The sequence below is a fragment of the Malus sylvestris genome, chromosome 8, assembly GCF_916048215.2.
Source record: "Malus sylvestris chromosome 8, drMalSylv7.2, whole genome shotgun sequence".
Classification (NCBI taxonomy): Eukaryota; Viridiplantae; Streptophyta; class Magnoliopsida; order Rosales; family Rosaceae; genus Malus; species Malus sylvestris.
In genome coordinates, this window is record NC_062267.1 from 22033054 (window position 1) to 22052787 (window position 19734).

A 19734-nucleotide genomic window follows, 5' to 3' on the forward strand; every position below is an offset into this window, starting at 1 on the left:
AGCTTATACAAGGTCCCTCATCTCATCAATGTGAGATTCATTCTCAACACGTCATCTCACGTGTGGTCATTTTTCAAACCTAACACATAAACAACAAAAACATGGTGTCACGGAGGATGTGTGACCGTTGGGCTTCACACGTGGGATAACTTGTTTTGATATCATGAAGAAGTTAAGATCCCACCACAGAATTAATTGGTAATATGAGGAGTAGCCAACTTACTAAGAAACTATGTAAAGTCGCTCCTCCCATTATTGTAGGATACATTCTTAATAACAATAAGGTCGGGCTCAATCACTAAAAAGAAGTCAACTTTCATCATCCTTCAAAACCTTATTTACAGATAATTGGTCACCTGACAAGTAACACTGGCTGAGGACTAGGACTGTATCAAACTCATTATTCACGTAAGTCGAATTTTATAAAATAAATTACAATTTATATTGATGATTCTGCTCCTAATTGTACTGGGGACTAAGGAAATTCCACATTGAAAACTTGATAAAATAAATTACAACTTATATTGAAAATTTCCGCTCCCAATTGCATTGAAACATTTTGCCATATGGCTGTTATGGTGGCCACTAGGTAACATTTTGTGATTGTTTCTTAGTTAGTTTATCATCATTGTATGATTTTGTGCATCAACATACGCCATTATAATGGATATTAAGATCATTAAGATCAAAGAGACGAAGCTAGAGCTAACTCCTTAAATCTGATTTATATATTTTTTATACATGTGAAATTAGTGAAAATGTGGTCGAACTTGATATCTCAGTTTTAATTGTTGGCGCATTATATTTCATTTTGCATTGCCTTCGTGCAAAGGACACTGGCTTGAATTAGGGTTATGTTATTTTCTATCTTTTTGCTTATTGTGGACTTTTGTGTTCGGATTCTTCCAATAGTTTAGATTTTCTTCCTTCCTTTGAGTTGGCCCATATAACCATTCATTTTACGTTTAATGAATTTGATTTGGGAATTGTTATTAACACTCAAATAATCTCATTATACACTCCACATAAATGTATTTTTCTTTCTAATTATAGAAAGTTTGGAACAAAAAAATTGAGATTTTTAGAATATCAATAATAATTCCCTTTATTAGCCAAAAAAATAAAATAATAATTCCCTTTAATTTTTTACCCAAAGAAAACAAAAGAAACTGGCTTGTACTAGAGGATAACCTTTTACTTTAGTGGTTGATTCAAACCAGAAGGTTATACCAATATATAGGAAACATCGAGGGAAAGTAGGCATAAGAAACAAGATGATAGAGGACAATTGCTACCAACAAACGCCATGGAGGAGTTCTCAAGCGTGTCGAGAATGGTTTGTGTGTTGCACTGAAACAAAAGAGGAAAAACTGGTGCAAATTTGGGGCATTTGCTGCACCAACTAATTCCCCTCTAACTGCCCCACCCTCCAAGTCAAATGGGCCCCATGTATGCAATCTTCTACTGTCTCTTTCTAACAATATATCCAAGTGTCTAATAATAACACCAATAATTTTGTTTGTATTTGTTGGGTAATGCCAGGAAAATCATCTATTTAAATTATATTTTGTAAATCATATCATGTAATTGTTAATAATTGAATTATTATTTAAGTGTTTGATGAAAATGTTTGTTTTTTATTAGTGACATATTATATAATTTACAAATGTGGTTTAAAAAGATAGTCTGTGTAGCATTTTTCTTAGGGAACTTTAACGAAAAGTACCTGGTACTGTTCACTTTAACGAAAAACCACATTTTTACACTAAAAAGTCAATCCTGATACTATTCACTTTACCCTTTATTTTGTCCTTATCATTAAAACTCAAAGTTTTCAAGCATTTTTCATTAGTTTTCCTTTTTTCTTATTTGCTATTGGTACACAGGGTTTTCATGGACTTTTGTAGGTTCTTTAGATTAGGTGATTGATTTAACTGAAGAGGTTAGAAATAAGTGACATGTGCCATATTATGATTGTTGTATAGGCATATCATCAATGAGGTTAAAACACATGGAGAACATTGTGTGCATTTGGTCTTCCTTTTCCACTTCTAGGGCAGGTGGTTTTTATATAGGTTGAACTCATGAATATTATATGTAACTTTCACAATTTTAAGTGGATATAAATCGAAGTGGTGCGATAGAGTACAACACCAAGTTCAAAGGTACCTGAGAAATCTCGTATTGTCTTCTCATTCATTGTAAATTAAGTTAAAATACCTCAATTTACATGCACGTACATATATTGTTAGATTGTAAATTAAGTTGACATGCCTCAATTTACATGTCAAATTAATGTATTATATTTTTAAATTGTGAACTTAAACTACACATTCAAATGAAATATAATAACATAGTGATAAATTTACTATATGTACAATATAGAGATCTATCACAAGTCTGATAAGAGAGAATTTCCGTATAAACTTTACATACAAACAAATTATGTGTTTACATACTAAATGTGGGAATATTATTTTGAAGTACTTTTGCATTTTGGCTTGTAAATACGGGTATCCATAATCTCTAGTATACTTAAATGTACATTCTACCATACATATATGATATTCATAAAGGTTAGGTCAATGAAATTTTCCCACACCGTCAAGATAGATCCTGAAATTGAAATCGATCAACGTAGTCCCTGAAAATAGGTGTTGCAAATCAATGTGGTCATTTCGTCACAATTTTGTCAAAAAATTATGTTATGTGCTGATGTGGCACATAAATAGATCCCAAATTAAAGTCTTTTTTTTTATTAGAAATGGTCTATGAAAAAGTCTTTTTTTTTATTAGAAATGGTCTATGAAATTGACCCCCAAGATGGTCTCTGAAAATGAAAATCAATCACTGTAATCCTAGAAATAACTGTCTCAAATCAATGTGGTCCTTCCATCGCAATTCTATAAATGGATCCCATAAGTTTAATTAAATTAAAAATAAATTAGAAGTATGTTTAATAATTTAATAATTAATTATAAAAGTTGTCAACCCAGAAACCAAGTCCTGCAATCACTTCTGATCTCAACCCACACTGCTCTACCTCCATCTATGGTAGCCTTCGTACTCTCTTCTCTAAAAAATATTCTCAAGACATCTTTACACATTTCACCAAGGTAATTGGACATGATCGAGACCACCTTTGGTGACGGCTTGGACTGGCGACGATTTTTGTGACACCACTGTCAACATTTGGATGATCAACAGCCTCACAACCTTAATCTTGGAGATCTTGTTGGTGCTCCCTCGGTGAGCTCTACCTTGAGATAATCTCACTGTGCAAAAAGGTGTTTTGACAACTTTTTTAATTGATTATTAAACCCACATCAACACATAAGATTTTTTTTATAGAATTATGACAGAATGACCATATTGATTTGACATTCATTTTTTAAAGATTACATTGATCAATTTTTAATTTCAAAAATCATTTTGATACGTGGGTAAATTTCTAGGACCTTTTGTGATAAGAACCTTATTCATAATAAGTAGTAGACCGTAGATTCTCAAGGTTAGGAATAAGCACTTATAAAGTTCAAATTTAAGACGTAGTAAGAGTAAGTCGTTTGTGAAGCCATGCAAACAATGACGTACGAAAGGATCTCTTCTTGCGTGCATGAGTCTAGATTTTTTACAAAGCGGTGACCTGCAACGTTGACATTGTGATTTGAAAGTTTCTTTCTTCAGCTTGGCATTAAAAAACTTAGTTATCGAAATTAGAGCAGCCTATGTTCTAGTTAATTTGTGTATAAATAGGCACCCCTAGTTTTTTGAGGAAACATCAGGGAAGCAAGGGAGTAGCTGACCAAGTTAATTAAGCAAATTACGATCATATTCAGAAATTGATTAAACACAATGGGGAGATCTCCCTGTAGTGATGAAAGTGGTCTCAAGAAAGGACCGTGGACTCCAGAAGAGGATCAAAAGCTTGTGCAATACATTGAACAACATGGCCATGGAAGTTGGAGAGCTCTTCCAAAGCTGGCAGGTTTGCTTATAATATATAATTAGCATCTCTTAATTTGTTGATTACATAGTTAGTTTATGACGACTATCCTCGAAAGCTTAAGCTAACATTATTACTACCCATAACACGCGAATGCAGCGTCTCTCACCACCATTATATTGAGATTTGAGTTCAGGATCTCTTTTATAATATTGGGTGATAAGATTTGTTGATTTTATCAAATTCAAAAGGGAATATTTTTGCTCATCACTCTATTTATCACCATTAGATGAATTAAATCTCGAGATCTGTGTAGTAGATAGATATAAATCTCAAAATTTTAAAGTCATCCAACGGTGATAAATAAGTAGTGAGCATTACCACCACTTGATGGTAGTGAGAAAAAATGAACCCATTTTAAATATCATTTTCTCTTTTGTAGGTCTCAATAGATGTGGCAAGAGTTGCAGGCTAAGATGGACGAACTACTTAAGACCTGATATCAAAAGAGGCAAATTTTCTGAAGAAGAGGAGCAAACAATTCTTCATCTCCATTCTATCCTTGGAAACAAGTAATGCTTTATTCTACTTCTCTTGGTTCCATGATTAAATACATCAAAGTTTTCAACCGTTCCTTCTATATATATGCGTGTGTTTGCATAAATATTAAAACTTGTTTTTTCTTAATTACAAGATGGTCAGCAATTGCAACACACTTAGACGGCCGAACGGACAATGAAATCAAGAACTTCTGGAACACACATTTGAAGAAGAAGCTGATCCAGATGGGTTTTGATCCAATGACCCATCAGCCAAGAACTGATCTATTTTCCAGCTTATCTCAGCTTTTAGCCCTAGCTAACCTGCAGGATCTCATGCAGCAATATCAGCCCGCAGATCACATTAATCAACATGCTGCAACATTACAAGCAGATCAAGCAGTTCAGTTGTCCAAGCTTCAATACATGCAGCATTTACTTCAATCCGTACCTTATACAAGCAACACTGACAATTACAGGCAAAACAGAAGCACCGAGATGGAAATGGAAATGGATGATCAGGCTTTTAATTTGCTAAACTCACTTAATATTTCTCCCATCAAAGAAAACCCAAATTTTAATTCACCACAACTGGAAAATCCAAGCTCATTTTCTGATCACGGATATGGTCGTAATTCTTCTCAACCACTCCACCATCATCAAACCCTACTGCCTTATGACCTAGCAGACCCACAAGTCCCTTTCAGTTCTCTACCATCTTTGAATAACAGTGATCATGAAATGGGCCAGGGCTCCAACTTTAAAATGGTCAGTAGTCAAGAAAATAACCTACCCGATGAATCTCCATGGTTTAATAATCTTTTATCTCCTACTGCTCCCTCTATTCCTCCCTCTATTTCTCCAACCAGCAATGTTCCTGGAGATGCGTGCTGCAGCAGTTCTAGCTATGGAGGCAGAAGTAGTAATTCTTCATCCTACTGGCCTGAACTATTTCTTGAGGACGCCAATTATGGTTGACAATTCTTAGTTAAATATTATTTCACAGATTCTCCCTATATATAGTGACTTATTGCATGCATTTGCAAGCGTATATATGCCAAATACAAATACGTGTATGTCATGCATATCTATGTATACTTGTACATGTACAACTAGCTTGTATATTTACGCATTATATACATATATATATATATGGACATTATTGTTTTGGGATGAGTATTTTAAATTTACTCTCCTCCCTCTTTGTAATTGTGAATTATTTGTTCATTCGTCTGTTTAATTCTCTTTTTTATAAAAACTGTTTTGAAAAATTTATGGTTGGACCACTTTTTACAAGAACCGGACTTTTATCATACAGTATAGTGCTAATTTCTCATCTTTTAGAAGGAAATCTTTGTGTGTAGTAATTTTTTTGTTACACTTTAATAAGTTATTAATGTGTACGTGTTAAATTGTGATTTGCAAGCATGTAAAAATAACTTCTTACATGTTACGAGCCAAGCACTAGTGTAAGCTTCAATTACCACATTTATGTTAAAGTCTGGTTGCTCAAATTGTTGAGCCTTATGATTACGGTATGGTTTTCGGACATAGGGCTGTTTTATTAGTCAATTTTAAACATAAATCAATGCCCTAAGCCGCTACTTACCCCAAAATAGAGGAGTACAAATTATGTAATTCACACTTTTTTTAACTTACTAACACATCACCCATCCTATCATACGGTGTTACTGTTACTCAAGAAAACATGGCAACCCATGATCTTGGCAATGTCGCAAAATATGTTTGCAAAGTTGTGCATTTCTCACTTTCTTAAGACAATCACTAGCTGACGATGTCTAATTTATTTATTTTTTATCAACAAGAGGGATTCTAGAAACTCCTGTCCTCCTTGTCCTTCGTATTCATGTGAAGAGTGCTTGCTTCCTAGTCTTATGCAAGGTTTTATCTTCTCCCTAGTTTTCGATAGATTTGTGTCAAATTTACCTTGCATGGTTAGATATTTGACAAATCTGCTATTTTAGGCTTAAGCAATCACATGTTTGATAAATTTGATGGTTTTTTACTAAAAACCAATCAAGAAAAAATCACACACTGACATGTGTTTTAACTTCTCACAACTGCCTTCGTTGCGTTCTGAGTCATTAGCTTGTACATGTGGAGAGAGCCTTATAGATGGCCTTGTATTAATGACCTGGGAAGGTGCCAGTGCCAGTGTGTCTAAGCACATAGCAATATCTAAAGGTGACATGCGTTTTAACTTCTCACTACTGCCTTTGTGGTGTCCTAAGCCATTAGTACAAGGCCATGTGGAGACAGTCTTACACATGACCTTGTATTAATGGCTAGGGATAGTGATGGACTGGTGGTGAGCTCGTTCATTGAAATCTCCCTCCTCCATAGCAATGTATCATTGGCTTTGAACACCATAATGACATTTCCTTGCATATAAGTGAAAAACATTCTTAGTAGAAGCAACCCGGTTATTTATAACTTTTTTGGTTGTTGAAGGCTATCATATATTAATTATATTTAAGTTGGTCATGGACTCATGATTGTCAAAGCAACATAGAAATGTAAGGTTGATTAGGTTTCTTCCTCCCACCATTTTTCCCAACTGAAAGAAATAAACTTCAGCACCACCTAACCTATCCCATGGTTGTACACCACTCCAAGTTTTTGATGTCATCGTAATCATGTTAAAGACGTTTGTTACGTCATGGCAATCATGATAAATAACATTTTTTGTGTCTAAATTCTAAACAAAGCATGGAAAGGATGGCTCTTTGTTTCCTAAAATTCAATGGCGATATTCCGCTTAATTTTTGTATTTTAAAATAAAGATATAATAGTTCAAATATCTGAAGCATCCCATATTATGGAACAGAGTAGAAAATTCTATTTGTTAATAGTACACGGCACTTATTCATTGCTCTGATCAGTGTATGGTCTGTGTAAATCTACTAGAGAGATCAAAACTTTAAATCAAATAATATATCACCAATAAGAAACAAGCACGTTAATCCACATTTAATTAAAAATTCAACATCTATAACCACATCATTTGGTTTGCAAATTAAGTATAAAAAATTTGATCTCCCTAGCATTACCCAACGTGTTTTACATCCTTCATTGTAGGAATTATTGGAACTCGATCTGGGATGCTACTCACCTAGAAAAGGAAAAGAGAATAATAAGCAATGCACGAACGTAATCACTCTTGACAAAGTAGTTTTAAGTATTTACTTCTACACTCGAGGTTCTAATCCCGACCCCTTCTCCCCAGTATACCTTCACCTTGTATTTATTCTGGAAACCTTGATGGCCACAGGCCCTTGAGAGTTCAAACATGATTGACCGAAAGATAAGAGAAGACACAAAAACATAAATCTTGCTAGTTACATAACCTTATAGAGCCATATGCTTTAAGCATTCCTTTCTAATTATATTGGACCAAAGGTCCATCTCAACCGTTCAGATCTGCATATAGAACGATGAACGACCCACAACCATTAACAAATTGTTAAGTGATTTAGCCAAACCCTCCCTACAAACTAGGGTAATTAGTACTTAGTAATTACCACCAGTGCCTACTCACTCACCACCAACCCTCCTAATGACCTAGAGCTAACTTAGTCAGTCTATCCTTTGGTCCTCTATCTAGCAAATGCTACATGTTTTATTCAGTACTCAATAGATGCCTAATTACTGAAAGAAAAGACCTATGATTGCCATTGACCATAACTATCTGAAGGTTTAGTAATCCGAAAGAGAAACTACTTGCGAGTTAATACGAAGTTTGACAAGCAGTTCTGATTACCATAAATGATATATCATTCACCATTGACATGAGATACTAAAATCAAAGCAAAATACAACCTCTACTTATAAGGTCGTACCCCCACCATCTGATAAAAGAGATGCAGCAGCCGCAGCAGCAGTAGGAACAACCCCAGTTGAAATACCCGGTTTTGACAAATGCAGGAGCCTGAGAAATCAATTCCAGGTGTATGAGTCAAGTAAACAAATTTTCATCATGTGCATCATAAACCTTAAAATCAGTTTGCCTAATCATGGTTAAGGACCAACAATTATCAGGTTTATGCAAATAATATGCACTCTCATGTAGTCTCATCTCTTATAATATGATCAACCAATGTGCAAGAAATGGTCAATTTGGATCGCTTGGGCAGTTATGACTGCGATCAACCCAACCAATCAGCTCTTATTTATGAATAAGAGAAGGTAGAGGTTGTCCAGCCAATAAATAAACCAGACACAAACGGACCATTCTATTTGGTTTTCAAGCGGAGACAGTTGGGACACCTAGCCATGAGATATACAAGGAAAAAACTTATGCCGTAGCTGGAGAAGAGAGGGGGGGGGGAGTGCAAGATATTCACAAAAAGATGATACTACGGCAACAACATCAGTACAGTTTTCAGATGTAGCAGGAGCTGTTACTTCAACATCAGTATAGTTTCCAGTTGTAGCATCTTATTAACTGATGACACGGTCACACTGATCTGCGTGCCCTTCTGGAAATGGAAATGGAAGGAAAATCTCACCCTTAGCAGCTCATGGTCCAACTTGTATCCGAGTGCATAAAAAAAGCGAAGCACATTCTTTCTTGTTTTGCAACCACAGATCTTACTAGCACTGAAAGTTGCTCAGCACCTGCACCTCTCATTGCACCCCCTATCTGCCTTATACGACGGCAGAATCTAGAATTGGGCAAAAATGCAAAAGTATGAAGGTAAAACACAAATTCATACATGTCAATGAATATGACAGGGAAGGGTCATACCATGTTGGTTCAGTTTGTTCAATATCGCATATAATCGAACCTCTGATGCTGCAGCCCCTATAGAAAGGAAGATCATAACTAGTGACGTCCTACAAAATAAACTCTTTACGTGCTATTCGTCGGATATCTACTGAACCAGACCATACTAACAAAAAATAATGAAAATTTAACATGATCGTGTGAGAAGTCGTAGTCAATAAATGAAAGATACCGTATACGATTGTTGTCAGTCCTAAAGACTATAAAGAAATAAGAAACTCTAGAAAATTTCATCTAACAGTCCCATGCATCTCACATTGGAAAAGTAACAGATAAAAAAGACAACAGACATCTGGGAAAAATTTGTTAATAATGCCCACCACTGAGTCTGACACCAGGGGAGGCTTTCTACATATCTTAAAATGAGCTCACGAAAGGCAAATGAGCTGTAATGAACGTGGCTTAATTGTGTAGTAAATGTGTTTAGACATGGTATCCTAACCACTCGGATCGAAATTAAAAGAGGAAAGAAATTGATTACCAAGGTTTGGGCCACTTTTAAGGCATATCTCGTGGACCCTCAATTTTTTCTTGCTAACACCACAAGGGCCCTGAAAAGGGCCTCAACATGCTGCAAAATGCAAACCATATTTTAGATGCAGCTCCAAACACTTCCCACAGAAAGAGGGAAAAGGGATTCTTCTAGTTATTTAAATTACAACTATAAAACAAAATATATCCCATAAACACGAATAATTTGTGCATGCAAGGGGGAAAAAAACTACTAAATCAAATGAACAAAACACAAATTCTTTTTGGGATAACTACATTTTACACGTCCGTATATATTGCGAATTTTAAAATGGGCCAACAAGGTTTTAATTTTCTCACATTGCAGTATAAGGTTTTGAAATTGTATCACTTTATGCTTGTTGTCCGTTTGTCTGTCTCACCCGTCATTAGATTGATAACTTGGCAAATGTGGAACCCGCTTCTAGGCTGCGCAAAAGCCACACTTGGACCATTGCGACCAAATTGTACAAACTGTTTGTCATTTTGGGAGAACTCGAAGCTCCATAATGATTATTTTTAGTCCATGTAATGCAAATGTTGCTTCCACGTCAACCCATAAACAAAATGTATCGTTGTTACCAAGTCATCATTTTAACTCAGGAATAGAATGTCAAACAACCATAAGGCACAAATTACTATGATTCTAACACATTGACCTCAAATGAAGCATTTGGTAACCTTGGCTAGTATATATCCACCAAAAAGTGACCACCAAGCAAAAGATTCAATTTTTTTTCTCATCTAAGAGCAAATTTGCAAATGCAGAAATTGTATACCAAAATATAGTCCAATTCAACCCCCAAAAGTAAGTAAAAAACTCACCTGTGTTTCTATACTTCCTTGGACCATGCACTCAATGAATTTGGTACACTTGATCTCACACTTGCAGAAGTTCCTATGAATTCCTGAAAGCCAAAACGAAGAGAAAAACGAAAACCCAATAAACTGCAAAGTAAAATAAGTAGAAATAAAGGGACAAAATGTGAGAAATCAAAACAGAAATTTCTGAGAGAGTAAATTAAAGTATGAGAAAATACTAACCAGGTTTGCTGCACCTATATTGCGGAAGCAGCAAGGTGAAAATATGGAGAGAGAGAGAGAGAGAGAGAGAGAAGAGGGGGTTCGGGGTGTTAGAATTCAAAAGCTTGGAGAAATCGAGTGAATAGCTATGGTGGCAAAGCGCATTTGATTGTGGCCATGGACACTGAAAAAAGTGGAATGTGTGAGTGAACAAAATAAGACGTCTTTGCTTAGTTTAACATATTTTGGGCCCTTGAATCCTACTTCGAATGGCCGTTTTTGTTTTGGGTCTAAACGGGGTGAGGATTTGAACTTGGCCGTAAATGGAGAAGCACACTGTTATAGAGGAGATGTCAAACGTCAAATATTAAAATTTAAATTTGATGATTTATGTGACAATTTGATATATGGTAAAGTTTTGAACTACACTCGATATGTCAAAATAAGTAATTAATAACGGTTTTTGTTGGATCAAGTCTTTGTTGTTCATTTTAGATGATTTTGATGACGTAGACATAATAATTTAGTATCGAACTTGTCATATATGAGAGTTAAAACCTAAGAGCTCCAACTTAAAAATGAAAAAAAATACCATTATACGGTAGTGCTCAATGATGACAACAATGAGTTTAAGTCTAGACAAAACATTGAGGTGTTGTGTTTTTTTTTCTTGGCTATTCATGACTAAGCACTCTAAAATAGTCAACCTGCAATTCTACCTCATGAAAAATCTAGGAGAAAAAAAACACTATGAAAGAATGTAGAACGACTTTTTAACAGGTTCAAACTCAATATATTTAGGGTAATGCTAGGGAGACTAAATTACATGGAAGTTGACGATTGATTTATTACTTAAGTATTGATAAACGTGTTTATTTCCTAATGGCGATACACTATTTAGTTTATAAATTTAGTCTACAAATTTGGTCTCCTTAGCATTATCTACACCATAAAAATGGTATTACTAATTATCTTTAAACTTCCACTAAATTCTGGTTAAATTGTTTTATCTAGGAGGGAGATTCGAATTAAGATATCTTTCAACAAAGCGAACAAAAATATGAATAAAATTTTGCTCCTGAAATGACTAGGAGGTGTTCCTACTTATACCACTTCGTAATCAATTCATAAGACGTTGTGTTAATGATTGGAACAATCCATATTATAAATCATTATGTAAAGATCGTCTTTACAAAAATCAATAATGTATGAGATCGATTGGTCAGTGTAAAAACATATGATCATAATTGGTAAAAGTATTACGAGCTTTCTATATATTTGCTACAATTGATTGCTAAACAATTTTTGTTTTAGTTGATTTACAATATCAACACTTATTATCATAAGTACGAATCAACATTGCCGATCATAAAACAAAGTCCTATAAATCGGTTACTAAGCATTTTTTGAAGATGAATTCTTCTCATCCTTAAATTAACCAAGCGGTGTTCCAAAAATATTCCTAGAACACTGGTCAATGGGTTTAAATGTTAAGCACCAATACTTGCAACACAAAACGATGTACTAAATTCTAGGCCACAAATATAGAATAAGACTTGAATGGGGAAAAAATTTGGAAAAGAAAGGAATAAGACTTTTTGATTAGCCAGCAAAAACTGTTGGGTTGGATGTAGACATTTCTACCTTGTAATTGTATATAGCTCGTATATGTTCAGTCGTTAGGGCACCTACCCTTCCAACCCAAAAGAATTTGCAGGTTCCAAGAGGGGAAGGAATGAGGATCCTCTCCGGATCATTTTTGTGAGAATCTTGGGTATCTTCGAATCATATCCGTTTATCATATATCGTACGATTAAAAACTATTTTAAATACTTTTATTTAAAATTAAATATGAATAGTATTTGACAAATCTTGACTGCACAATGTACAAATTTAAGGATTTCCGAAATCCTCACAAACAGTGGTGAAGCTACGTGAGGGCTAGGAGTGGTCGTCGTCCCTCCCCACGCCTGAAAACACACATAGGAGCGCTGGTTCAGCCCCTCCGCTCTCATCGAAAATGAGAATTCTCGCTCCGGTGATCTGGTTTTTGCAGCAGAGTTGGGTTTTTTTTAATTAATTTATTTATTTTTTACATATTTTGAAACCCCAATAACACCCTTCATCCATCACCTTGCCGCACTCAAATCTCACCCCAAAATAAGAAACCAGACGTGCACCTCCAGGAATGACACCCAAACAACCCAGATCATCCACACACCCATCCATGCCACCCCAACGACTTTCACTTTTGGAATTTCACTGCGGAATCCGATCGTCTATGCTTCTACTCGATGTAGTGGACCAGGATCAAGACTGCTTTCGTCAACAACTCCGCTCGTCGCTGGACTAGGACTTGCTGAGCTATGTGATGGTGGCTATAGGGATAAAGGAGCTGGGATAAAAAAAGGCTTGGGATGAAAGGGGAGAAGTGGCTTTGGAAATAACGATCTTATAAAAAGTTTTGGAAATAATGATCTCATAAAAAGCTTTGTTTATGGATATATTTAATTAGATAAACTTAATTTTCAATAATTATAATAATAAAAATAATTTATTTAAATAAGGACAATTTAGTAATCAAGTTGGTTTTAATTCTGATTATAGTGAACTAGTATACAATATATTTGGAACTAATATAATTTGTATTCCGATTCCAGTTAGTTTAGTAAATAACTTTAACGGGAATCTAATTATGTTTCATTCTCAATCCATTTCCTCCTTAATATGATTCTTCCTCAATTTAGTTCCCTCAATTTGATTACGGATTAATAAACGTGACTCTAAAGTGTTTGGTTACTAGAATAGTAGATCTGTTGTTGTTTGGTTAGAGAGTTAAGAATGATAGCTGTCGTAATTTTATTGGGCCTCAAAGTCTAGTGAGTAAAATTGGTACTAAATGGTGAGTACTCAAGTATTGTCTTTTTTTTTCTTCTTTTAAGACTCTTACTATATTTATCTTAAACTCTTATATTATCTATAAAATATTGTATTACTTTTTAAAAAATAATGTAAATATTATTTAATGCTTATTTTATGATAAAAAAATTCATTTAATTCCATCTAGGCTCTTGCCTAGATCTCGCCTAGGTGCCTAGACACTAGGCTCTAGTCCACTACTTGACTAGCGCCTTTTTTTATAATCGAATCCTAGCCAATTTAAGCTTATTACATTGACTTTAATATTACCACTTACAATTGTTTTGGTGGAAAGACTATTTTTTGGTATGAATATTGACTTAAAACTTTACACTATCCAATATAAAAGTAACCGTTTCAATTGAACCTTGCACTCTTTTTAATTTTACCCCTCCCATTAATAAATTCTGGTTTCGCCACTGCTCACAAAGAGGATCCTCATTCCCAAGAGAGGAGATGTGGTCCAGACTCAAGGGAGACAATGAGTGTGATGACCTTTTACCAACAATTGTGATTGGAAATATCAAATCAGAAGGCATTTGTGTTTGAGGATATTATTCAAAGTTTAAATAGGCAGTGTTATTTTATATATTTCTTTTTATTTCTCATATTTTTGTTAATTAATTTTTTTCAATTTATTTGATTGGACACCTAAAAATTAAGAAGATTGTGTAACAAATAAAAATGAATGTGTGAATAACATCACCCTTCAAATATTATAAATAAAATCTTCATATAATTCTTAGACACACCACATCATTGCATACGTACGGAGAAGGAAAACGTTATTATTGACCTCAAACCTGACGAAGATATTTGAGAGCGATTATGGATTTCGTTAAATCGGTATTTGCCTAATTACTTCTTAAGCTATATTTTCTTTAAATTGATACAAGGGGTGTGCTATCCACACATCCCAAATTACTTCTCACACACCCTTATTAATTTATATCCGTTGATTTTCTTCAATTCATCTGATCCGACGGCCGAAAATTAGAAGGGTGTGTGAGAAGTAAAATGGGGTGTGCGGATATCACACCCCTTGATACAAACACAAGACTTTTGTGTAGATGAGACTAAAAGTGAATACTCTTAACCAGAACGGCTATATATTCTCTTGCTCGAGTGTAGGTTCACTTTATCTATGTAACTGAGCTCGTTTGTGATTGTTTCTCTATGAAGCAGTTTTGCACAAATGTTTTGCTAGAAGTGTCTTAAATTTTTATTCGTAATTCAAGTGCTTCTTGAAAAAACATATGACATGTGATCCTCCATCAAATGCTTATATGATTCAAAATGATTTTGTCAAATGCAGATTAGAAGTGCTTTTAGTTATTCACTCTCATACGCAATTCCAAACAACTCACAAAACCTTGAAAATCAACCATTTTTAATTTGACCTACATTTCAACCAAACCAATCTAAACCGTTTTTCTTTCCCTTTCCTTTATTTTCCTTCGTCCAAATTCATTGTGTAAGGGTAGAATTCACCAGCCAGGATGCACCGTTGATACTTGGAAGCTTGGTTGGTAGAGGTTTGAGATCAAGGGACCTTGAAAACATGACTATCATGTCATTAATCTGTACAAACAAAAACCAGAACTGACCACTACCACATGACATGTGCACCAAGTTTGGCACAAAACTGACCTTGTCCAACTTTTGTGTTCCTCTTTCGTCTTTCCACACGGATTGAGTGTATTGGATGCAGATTGATGTGTACTTAATTAAGCAGCACTGCCTCCTCCTTGGTTCAGGTATCTGGCTTTCAATTATTGATCACTCAACTTTTTATTTTTTGTCTATAATTTCTTAGATAATTACTGCTTTAATTAGCAATCTGTCCCCTAATCAAATTGTGATGATTGGTATTAGGCACTCAATTAGGACTTGTGTTCAAGTTTCTGCCTCATGATTCGTAGTTTAGGGTTTTTATGGGTTTTTAATTTTTTTGAAAGGTAATTATCTCGGTTTCATATACAAATTGATATAGAATCTTGACCTTCATTTTTTAAGTTCAGTTTCTTAAATTACTAAGAGATGCAAGCATTTGTGAAGTTATGAGAGGGTGCCAAGAATTAGTTCATGAATAAATATTTTTGGCTACGTACAGAAACGATATACATACAAGCTAGGGATATATAGTTTGGAAAACCAAGGTTTGTTGATACGCCATTCAAGTAGTTCAGTATTAAGACCAAATACTCGTGCTTGCAGCATGGTTTTGGAGTTCCCCATATGCTAGATTGCTAGATTCATTAGAAAAAAAATGTTGGTTTCTGTTGATGCACAAAACCGGTGGGGTCTTGGAACAACGTAAATTCGATCGTAAATCTAGAAGAAAGTAAATAACACAAGATGTATCATAGTTCACCCTAATGTTTGGGCTACGTCCACACTGATATTGTATTTATCTGTTTGTAAGAGGATTGGGAGGGTGAAAGCCTCTGTATGTGAGGATCAGAGCTTTGTAATGTGAGAGTGAGGCTTCTCTGAGGGTGAGAGAGCTTTGCTTTGAATCTTAGAGCCTTTCGATTATGAGGATGAGGAGGCCTTTTTATAGACTAAGGGCTCCTTCCCCTTTTTACATATTTGCCCCTTCATTTATTACATAATTACAATTGAGTCCCCTGAGTATTTATACGAGGTCTAAATACGGAGACCCTAAGTATGGTATAAACAGTAGTCCCCCAAGTCTTCAGTCAAGAGAGTCTTTTGGCTGGAGACTTGAAATTCAGTCCATGTGTGGGCCGAAGTAACTAGATGTCGTCTAGAACTGATACTCGATATGAGACGGTGCCCAATCTGAAATGATGCTTAACCAAAAGTAGCACATGTTACGAGGCTACTCTGCTTGTGGCTTATGTTGCCTTGGTTGGTTCGGCTTGTGGCGTTGAAGGTGAGGGAGTCCCTTTTATAGAATAAGGGCTCGCTCTTCAATACATAAATGATGGACTAGAGTTTATGCTCGCGGCGATGCGGTTGCTCAGCAGGCGGCGATGCTTTCTAATGATGGAGAGGGAGTCCCTTTTATAAAATAAGGGATCACTTTTCAATACATAAGTGATGGGTTAGAAGTGATGTTCGCGGCGAGGCGGTTGCTCAGTTGGCGATGATGCTCTCTAATGAAGGTAAGGGAGTCCCTTTTATAAAATAAGGGTTCGCTCCTTAGTACATGAATAATGGATGCTCTCTAATGAAAGTGAGGGAGTCCCTTTTATAAAATAAGGGTTTGCTCCTCAGTACATGAATAATGGGTGCTCTCTAATGAAAGTGAGGGAGTCCCTTTTATAGAATAAGGGCTCGCTCCTCAATACATAAATAATGGGTTAGAGTCCCCAAGTATTTTTTATGAGGCTCAGTTGAGGCCCAATATATGGTACATAATGTAGTCCCTCAAGTCTTCAGTCAATAGGATTTGTTAGCTGGAGACTTCAAATTGAATCCATGTATAGGCCGAAGTAGCGATTGTTCGGAGGTGGTATTTGTATACCCTGCACTGAAGTTTTGTAGGTGAAGCTTTGCAAGTAAAACTTTGAAGTTGGAGCTTTTGTAAATAAAGCTTTTGAAGCTGGAGCTTTGTAAATGAAGTTTTCGAAGCTAGAGCTCTCGAAGCTGAAGCTCTGTAAATGAAGTTTTCGAAGCTGATTGACATGAGTGATGCTCATGAATGTTTATGTTGATTGACATGAGTGATGCTCATGGATGTTAGCATGAGTGATGCTCATGAATGTTGACATGAGTGATGCTCATGAATATTGACATGAATAATGATCATGAATGTTTATGTATGATTGACATGAGTGATGTTCATGAATGTTTATGCATGATTAACATGAGTGATGCTCATGTATAATTTTGGAGTACTGGACGTACTTTTGATCACCTAGTTGGTGATAATAGCGGCAGGCTACCGAATAATTTTAGAGTACTGGACGTATTTTTGATCACCTGGTTGGTGATAATAGCGGCAGACTGCCGAATAATTGTTTGATTGATGAAGTTAGGAAGACGGGTGCCTTTGGTTGGTGATAATAGCAGCAGGTTGCCGAATAATTTTTTGTAGTATTGGATGTACTTTTGATCATCTGGTTGGTGATAATAGCGGCAGGCTGCCGAATAATTTTTTGTAGTACTGGACGTACTTTTCATCACCTGGTTTGTGATAATAGAGGGCATGGTTTTTTTGGGCATATGGGCCTTCGCCCTCCACACAACATTCCAGCCCATTATTTTAGGCTTGCCGTTTTTATTTTTTATGATTACCTTCTGATGGAGTTATACAGATGTCTCCGAAAAATAAAAAAAATAAATCACATCATTCAAAAATAAAGGTTTCGACAGTTGCAGATCGTTGGTGCGTATTGCACCTATTGTGTACTGGGTTGTTGCAAATCTTTTTCCATGTGCATATTTCAGTGGCTTCTTCAGAAAAGTGGGAACATGCATGATGAAAGTTTTCTTTTTCAAAAGTTGATGGCATTTTCTGCTATGTCATCGTGCCAAGTTGGCTCCCTTAATTAACAAAGAGCTTGGGCTGCTGTGCATTAATTGCTCATTTTCCTATCATTTTTTCAGAAAAGTGGGAACATGCATGATGAAAGTTGGTGGGCATATTCTTTAGTGGTCGACAAAAGCAAAAATAGCTTCAAGTGGTTTTGAACGGCAGCAGAAACACCACGACTCGTCGACGGATGCTTTCGCTACTGGAAGGCAGAAAGCTCGCAGCGAGGGAGCTCGTCACCTACTCTTGCATTTCTATCAACTTTTGTGCCTGACACAGACGATACAAAAACCGTAGCATCTAGCTTTTGAGCTGTACTTTAGAGATCATATTCTTTGCCAGATGGATCGACAAAACTGCCCAACTCTCCATCAGGACCAAGTTTGAGCGAAACTTCTTGGCTAAAATATGGATTTTGATCTTTCGGCCAAGAAATGAGCCAAAGCTCTGTGAAGTCATTCATATTGATATCCAAAAGTGGTTCTTTAGCACATTCGGAAAACTCCAGTGGAGGTTTGTAGCCCTCAGCCACACCAACTTTACCCGAGTTTTTTGCCTCAATCTATCTCCCAACTCAGTTCACAAACTCATGCAGCACTTGTTATAGGTTCGAGTTCTGGATGAGCGGCGAGGAGATGTCGGTGAGGTGTGAGAGTGAGACGGTAAGCAGCAGTGAGTTCCTCTTCGGCGAACTCTGGATCATTCAATTCTTCAAAGGCAGTGACCAAAAGCAAGCCAGATGAAAGTTGCTTCAGAAACACAACTCTCTTCCCTTTGAACCTCCCAGCAAGAATGATTAACACAGTTCCAGGAGTAATGCTAGCCCTGAGGTTTGTGGGCTTGGGCTTGCGCTTGTTGACGAGAGGCTTCTTGACATCATCGGCGGGGTAAAACTTGGGCGGCTTGACAGCCGGGGCGTCGGCGGCATGCTTCTTTTCTTGGTAGGGGAAAGCACCGCCGTTCTTGGCCTTTATAGCCCAAATCCCTCGTTTGTGGTACATCTTGAACCTCGAGTATTTCCCAATCCTTCTGATCAGATATGGGTTTCTAGTCACCTTTGGAGTCTTCTGCTTCGGCGCCATCGCTAACACGTGGAGGTGAAGGTACGCTCTCTCTCTCTTCTATCACTCGCTCGCCGTCTTTGATAGACGCAGCTAAAAAACACCCTAGGGAAGAAGGTTGGGGTTGATCTGGACCGTTGGTTCAAAATCAATTGTCACAGAGATGTTTATATAGGAGTGGCTTCACAGGTCAGTTGTCATAGAGAGAGAGAGTTGAAAGAGATCAGAAGCAAGAGAGAGGCAGAGAGAGTTTTGGTTGTTTCTTGGGTTTTTGCAGATCCACGATGGAGGTGAAAAAATGAAAGAGAATCGACACAACTTTTCGTATCGTTTCCCATAGACGGCGCCAAATGTTGATGCATAAAATCGCATGGGTCTTGGAACAGCGTAAATCCGACCGTGAATCTGCAAGAAAGTAAATAATA

At 36.2% G+C, this 19734-nt stretch overlaps 2 protein-coding genes and 1 long non-coding RNA gene across 7 annotated transcripts; 1 reads left to right on the forward strand and 2 right to left on the reverse strand.

The window, feature by feature from the left end:
* Positions 1–3713: 3713 nt before the first annotated feature.
* LOC126631261 (transcription factor MYB93-like) lies at positions 3714–5664 on the forward strand. Its single transcript, XM_050301432.1, has 3 exons — positions 3714–3988; positions 4389–4518; positions 4641–5664. The coding sequence occupies exons 1-3, from the start codon at positions 3856–3858 to the stop codon at positions 5461–5463; spliced, it is 1086 nt and encodes a 361-aa protein (XP_050157389.1). The 5' UTR covers positions 3714–3855; the 3' UTR covers positions 5464–5664.
* A 1761-nt stretch (positions 5665–7425) lies between these two features.
* Positions 7426–11096, reverse strand: LOC126631534 (uncharacterized). 5 transcript variants are annotated; one of them, XR_007626369.1, is made up of 6 exons: positions 10847–11091; positions 10628–10710; positions 9774–9863; positions 9015–9170; positions 8326–8434; positions 7426–7618 (listed from the first exon to the last, which is right to left on the reverse strand). It is a non-coding gene; the product is annotated as an uncharacterized LOC126631534 (long non-coding RNA). The 5 variants fall into 5 exon arrangements; XR_007626371.1 differs by lacking the exon at positions 7426–7618 and adding an exon at positions 9254–9301 and having other exon boundaries at positions 8202–8434; positions 10847–11096; XR_007626370.1 differs by lacking the exon at positions 7426–7618 and adding an exon at positions 9254–9342 and having other exon boundaries at positions 8202–8434; positions 10847–11096.
* Positions 11097–18541: 7445 nt separating this feature from the next.
* On the reverse strand, positions 18542–19387 carry LOC126631569 (60S ribosomal protein L6-like). Its single transcript, XM_050301692.1, has one exon. The coding sequence runs from the start codon at positions 19328–19330 to the stop codon at positions 18836–18838; it is 495 nt and encodes a 164-aa protein (XP_050157649.1). The 5' UTR covers positions 19331–19387; the 3' UTR covers positions 18542–18835.
* Between the last annotated feature and the right edge of the window lie 347 nt (positions 19388–19734).

Bases quoted from the DNA above. Each gene is read 5' to 3' on its own strand.
- LOC126631261 (XM_050301432.1), top strand. From the start codon at position 3,856: ATGGGGAGATCTCCCTGTAGTGATGAAAGTGGTCTCAAGAAAGGACCG. The intron at 3,989-4,388 runs GTTTGCTTATAA...TCTCTTTTGTAG, and splicing joins AGCTCTTCCAAAGCTGGCAG to GTCTCAATAGATGTGGCAAG. The intron at 4,519-4,640 runs GTAATGCTTTAT...CTTAATTACAAG, and splicing joins CATTCTATCCTTGGAAACAA to ATGGTCAGCAATTGCAACAC.
- LOC126631569 (XM_050301692.1), bottom strand. From the start codon at position 19,330: ATGGCGCCGAAGCAGAAGACTCCAAAGGTGACTAGAAACCCATATCTG.